Source organism: Apis dorsata, unplaced genomic scaffold (genome assembly GCF_000469605.1).
Source record: "Apis dorsata unplaced genomic scaffold, Apis dorsata 1.3 scaffold_444, whole genome shotgun sequence".
Lineage (NCBI taxonomy): Eukaryota > Metazoa > Arthropoda > Insecta > Hymenoptera > Apidae > Apis > Apis dorsata.
The window spans coordinates 295,295-301,116 of NW_006263692.1; the positions used below are offsets into that span (position 1 = coordinate 295,295).

The 5,822-nt window shown below is 19.5% G+C and overlaps 1 protein-coding gene across 1 annotated transcript in view; it reads right to left on the minus strand.

Moving 5' to 3' along the window:
* The window catches only part of LOC102677941 (protein yellow-like), a 15,184-nt gene extending 11,024 nt beyond the window's left edge, over nt 1-4,160 (minus strand). Inside the window, exons 1-2 of the mRNA XM_006619854.2 lie at nt 3,738-4,160; nt 1,804-2,018 (exon numbers count right to left, since the gene is read on the minus strand). Coding sequence (XP_006619917.1) covers nt 1,804-2,011 — 208 coding nt within the window. The 5' untranslated portion in view covers nt 2,012-2,018; nt 3,738-4,160. The remainder of the gene's footprint in view (nt 1-1,803; nt 2,019-3,737) is intronic.
* Between the last annotated feature and the right edge of the window lie 1,662 nt (nt 4,161-5,822).

Here is a 5,822-nt window from a genome sequence, read left to right on the forward strand (position 1 = left end):
AGAGATGGATTAAATACGAGGAAGATTGAAATTCCCTATAGATTGACATCCATTCAAGGTAACAGCATTTCACACTTGCTTAATGAACGCTTGGAACCAGTTCTGAGTAATAAGAGAAATAACAAATATTTTAAATTTTAATTCTTACATTAAAACTATAAATTATGCAAATATAACTTTTCATTTTATAATTTTGTGATAATATATATATAGAGTATCTGTTTTATCTAAATAGTACGGGAATTTTTTTAAGGAAAAAATGTGGTTAGACTGCGAATATTTATGTATTTATGGAAAATTTAAATGTATATTGTATGTTAAAATATATGAAATATTCAAAATAAATTACATTATGATATTTAAAAAATAAAGTATATATTCCATTTCTATAATTGTATTTATAAAAATCTATATCAAAATTTATATATAAATTTATATAAAAATTTAAATAAAAAAATATAATAAATACCTAGATATCTAGATATCTAAATATTAACATAGAATTGAAAACAAGTTGAAAAATAATATCCAAAATTCAAAATTATATCTAACGATTCCTTTGAAAGAAAAATTATAACAAGATAATGAAAAAGAAATATAAAAAAAAATTCTAATCTAATCTAACCTAAGCTAAAAGTTTTAATTACATACTCGATTTTATTTAACTGATAATTCGAGTAAATTTGACATTGTAGCACATATCGTTCGATTCATGAAAGCGAGGAGTGCGTTATGCAATTATGAATAGCGATAGTTGTTGCCACGTCGAAATGGTAAAAAATGTTTAGAACAATCGCGCGTGTAAGTATATTTTCCCGGGAAGCAATTTGTTTCACGTCATAATTCTATTTTTACGAGGACACACTGGTTGGTTGCTACTATTGTTTTTTGCGCGACGAAATTTAAAACTAATTTTACGTAATGACACATATTTTTCTTGTTAACTTCACTTTATATTTTTGTTTTTTCTTCAAAGGAATTCGAACTATTAGTGCAATTATTTTCGACAATATTTAAAAACTGATATTCAGAAATTTTTAAGTTAGTTAATTCGTTTCAATTTTTTTCCAGATGATATATAATGAATAATATTGATAATATTATTAATTTTGCGCAACTTTAAATATTATTAATTAATAAAATTTTTGTATACTTCTATTACATAATTTTATTATTTTTTCTTTAATATTTATTATTAGACTGCAAATTCAATTTTTTGTTAACAAAAAGATTCTAAAGATTTAAAATTTTTCATTTCAGATATCATAATAAAAAATTCAAAAATTCATAAAATATCTCCATTCTATTTATTATCTTATTCTATTTTTTTTCAATTTTACAATTATTTTAATTTTTATAATATAATTTTTGTAAAATATTTATCATTTTAATTTGATATAAATTTGTAACAAATTCTTATAAATTTTTTTTTTTTGATTTATCAATATTATTAATTTATGAGCTTAACTTAAAATATATTATTCTTCAAAAAAGTATCAAGTATTGAATTAAATTCAAAATTGTTAATAATTTCTTATTTTGATAATTTATAAATAATCTAAATATTTTTTTAATATAAAAATTCATTTTTTTTTCTTTAAATTTTTTTAAATAATATTTTATATCAGTTAAAAATAAATAATAATTTTAATCAATTAAAAAATATTATATTTTTAAATATTACATATTACATACTATTAGATATACTGTAAAATATTTTACCTGCTTTATATATTTATTCTAGATATAAAATATAGAAATTATAATTTTATTGATATTTGATAAAATAGCATTTATACTTACTTGTACTGGACGAACCACCGTCTTTACATATTTTTTGAACTATAGAATGTTCATGGTTATACTTTGGATTAGAATTCTCCAAATTATAAGTGAAAGAATGAGTAGGAGATATGAATGAATAACTATTCGATTGTTTGGCAAGGCTTGTAGATATCCATGAATTTTTGGACCATTTACTGGATTCGATGCTTTTCCTTTTTCTCGCCATGACATGTCTGTAGAAATGAAACAAGAGATTACTTCTTAAATTTCAATTAACTCGTGAAATTGGATGTAGAAAAACGTAAACAAGAATTTAATAACGTGACATTGCCATATTTCGTAATAATTAAAGTTGTTTATCAATATTTTTTCTTTTATTTGTAATGGAAATATGCTATTTAGATTTAACAAAAGTTCAATTTATATATCTTTGTAAATTTAATAATGAATAATATTTAAGTTTTAACTTTGTGAGAAAAATAAAATAGTTAAAGAAATTTTTTTAACTTATATATATATATATTATTTTAATAATAATTAATAACATTATTTTATTTAATTTATGCATAATTCAAAAATTTTAGAATATTCTATTCGTAAGAATATATTATTCTGAAATTCGTTCTTGAGAAATCTTCACTCCGCAATAAAAGAATATTTAATATTTTCTCAATATAAACCAAAAAAAGTAAATTATTTAAGACAAAAATAAAAGTACAGAATTCTTTATTTTCTATTTTGAAAAACATTTTAAATATATTATTACAAGAATCTATTTGATCGAAAAAAGAATATAAATAAAAAATTATTAATAACATATTAATATCAATATTATTTTGCAAAATAACATAATACATAATTTAGAACATCAAAATTATAAATTAATAGTATTATAAAATTGTATCATAAAATATTCATTATATTTATTTTTTTGATGATATTAAAAAGATAATCAATGATGATATGAAGATAATCAATATCATATTAATATTTGCATAAATTATTTTCTTAATCCATTAAGATCCAATTTATTTATGATTAATTTTTATATATTATTTTTATTACATTTATTTTTATATATTATGATGAATGATAAATTATATTTATTGCATTTCAAAAATTGCACTCATTATTTCATTAATGAGCTGATCTTTCATAAGTTAAAATGTTTCAATGAAATTGAAAGACAAGCTATCAAATACATCGAGTGAGAAAGATTTACGTTCATGCATATAAATCATATGCAATTAACTCGATACGCTTTCCCTTTTTTTCATATATATCTTTTTTTTACTTTATTGGAAATTTCACTACGTATTTAAATATAATTTTCGAACGAATCGTTAAAAAAGAGAAAATTCGAATATCAAAGCAAGGTGATATTTAACAATTCATTTCGATTGTTTTAAAGTCAAGCTCATGGTTATCGAACTAACAGTTGAACTGAAAAATTCAGAGAAACAAATGATCCATATTGTTTAAAAACATCAATCTATTCTGTTCCAGTGACTCGTTCAACAAATGACGCGAGACCATTTGAATTTAATACGAACTTTCAATTTCAGAACTTTACTTCCTTATTAAATCTAAATATATCGAATAATCAAAAATACTAATAAATTTTCATTATCTATATATAATAATATATATAATATAATAATATATAATCTATATATAACAAGAAGAAGGAAATAAATAAATATGAATTATTTAAAATATTTAAAAAGATAATTATAATAATTAAATATAAATTATTCATTATTCGTATTTAAAAAGATACAATAGTAATATAATAATAAAATAGAATAAAAATAACAAAAAACAAAAGTAAATAGAATTTTTCATTATTTAAGAAACAAAATCGAACTTAATAATAGAAAGTCAAATTAATTATTTAAAAAATCGATTAGGATAAATATAATCGATGTTTATAACCTAATTCATCGACTTACCTAATATTTTGGGTCTTATTTTTATTCTTGCACAAATATGAAATAAAAAATTTATATTTATTTCGTATTTTTTCTAAAAGTTTTTTCCTTTTCGGTAATTAATTAATTTTTCGAATTGATTCAACACAAAATTTGCATCACTGAATACAAAAATAATTTCATAGAAAAATGTTTAAAAAAATTTTTTTTCGTTTCTCTATTTTTATATAAGTTCTCTAATAACTTTATATTAAAAAATATTCATTAACTTGTAATTTTTTTCTTATAGAATTCTTTTTCTAAATTATTATTGAAGATTCAGAAGAATAAACGATGCACAGAACCGTTCGAGATTACTTAATCACGTAGACTGACACTCGAGGACTGATGACCAGACTGTAATTGAATTGTACAGTTCGGCCGAATTGAGAAAGCTGAAATCTTTTTCTACACTTGCTACTTTTCATTTCATCATTTTCTTTTTCCATAAACAATTTTATTAATACATTTAATAATATTTTCAGTTGGTAATCGTGTTGCTTCAGTTGTTATTTCATTAAATAATAAACAATACTTGCATTTTAAAGTAATTTTATTTTTATCTGATTTAATAAATCAGATAATTTACTGGGTATAATATTGAAATATTTTTACTAGGATTCAAAGAATTTAAACTAAGTTTTTCATCGATAATATTCGACTATTATTATTTAGAATTTCAAATCGCAAGTTTCAATACAAGTAGTGAAATGATGAGGAATACGCAAGAGGGCGTTTTGCGTTAACGCTGTCTAATATTTTATAAGATTATTATTATTATTTTTATAAATCAGAAAGTTAAATAATTAATAATAATAATTTTTTAATAATAATATTTTTTGAATATAATATATTAAAATCGACTAATCAATCCAATAATAAAATAAATGGAATTTTACAAGTAAGTATAAATTATAGTTCATTAGGTTATATTATCCTTGATATATTATATAATATAAAATTATATAAAATTATATAAAATTATGAAATTATAAATGTAAGATTTGTATTTTACAATTTATAATTTGTCAATTTATTGATAGATATTATTAATAAATTTAATAAATTATTGTAAAATTTTACTTTTTAAAAATCAATAATAGACTATTGCAAACAGTTTTTTTTTTTTAAATATAACTATTATATATTTTACTTCTTATTTATATTTTACTTGAATCATTATTCAAATGTCAATATATTAAACAATTTATTCTGAATATAGTGGATTTAATTAATCAATCAATAATTATTATAATATATCATAGTTAACCGAAAAATCCAAAATATGAGGTATATTACTGAAATATGAGAAATATTACTAACCTAATAGTTATAATAAATTATTATAATATATAATAAATTTGATTTTTAACCTTTCCATTCATAACATAAATTTTTATAAATAGTTATATAAATACTTGATACTTTCAACAATATTCAATTGTATAATTGAATCTTATTTTATTATTAAATTTATTATTTAAATCTTTTAAGCAATTAAAAATTGTTATTGTTACCTCAAATTATATATTACTTAAATAATTTTAAAATTAAAAATTTAAAAATTTTTTAAAATGAATAGGTTTATTATTTGTTTCTGATTAAGACTATACATATTCTCCTTATATAACATGATGAACAAACTATCGTATAAGATGGAATCTAAAAATTGAAATAATATTGTGAAATTTCTGATCCAATTTCTTAAAAACTTTTAAAGTCACTTTAATAAGACTTACTCAATAACTAATTCTTTTTCGAAGATTTTTTGTTCGTCGTTGCGCAAGTGTTTTAATTATGTGAATCGATGTCTTGCTCGATAGTCAAATCGAGTGATAGTGATTGATTCTTATTGTGATGTAGGCCAAGAATCAGAGAACAAATCAAATTATGGCATAATTGATTCAGTATTAATGTTAAATATTGAGAAATAATTGGGAACTTATCAGTATAATTAAAAAATTTATTTATATATTTAAAAAAATTAAAACGTGATTAATTAAATTTTATAATTAAGTTGATATATATATATATATATATATATATATATATATATAAAGAGCTATG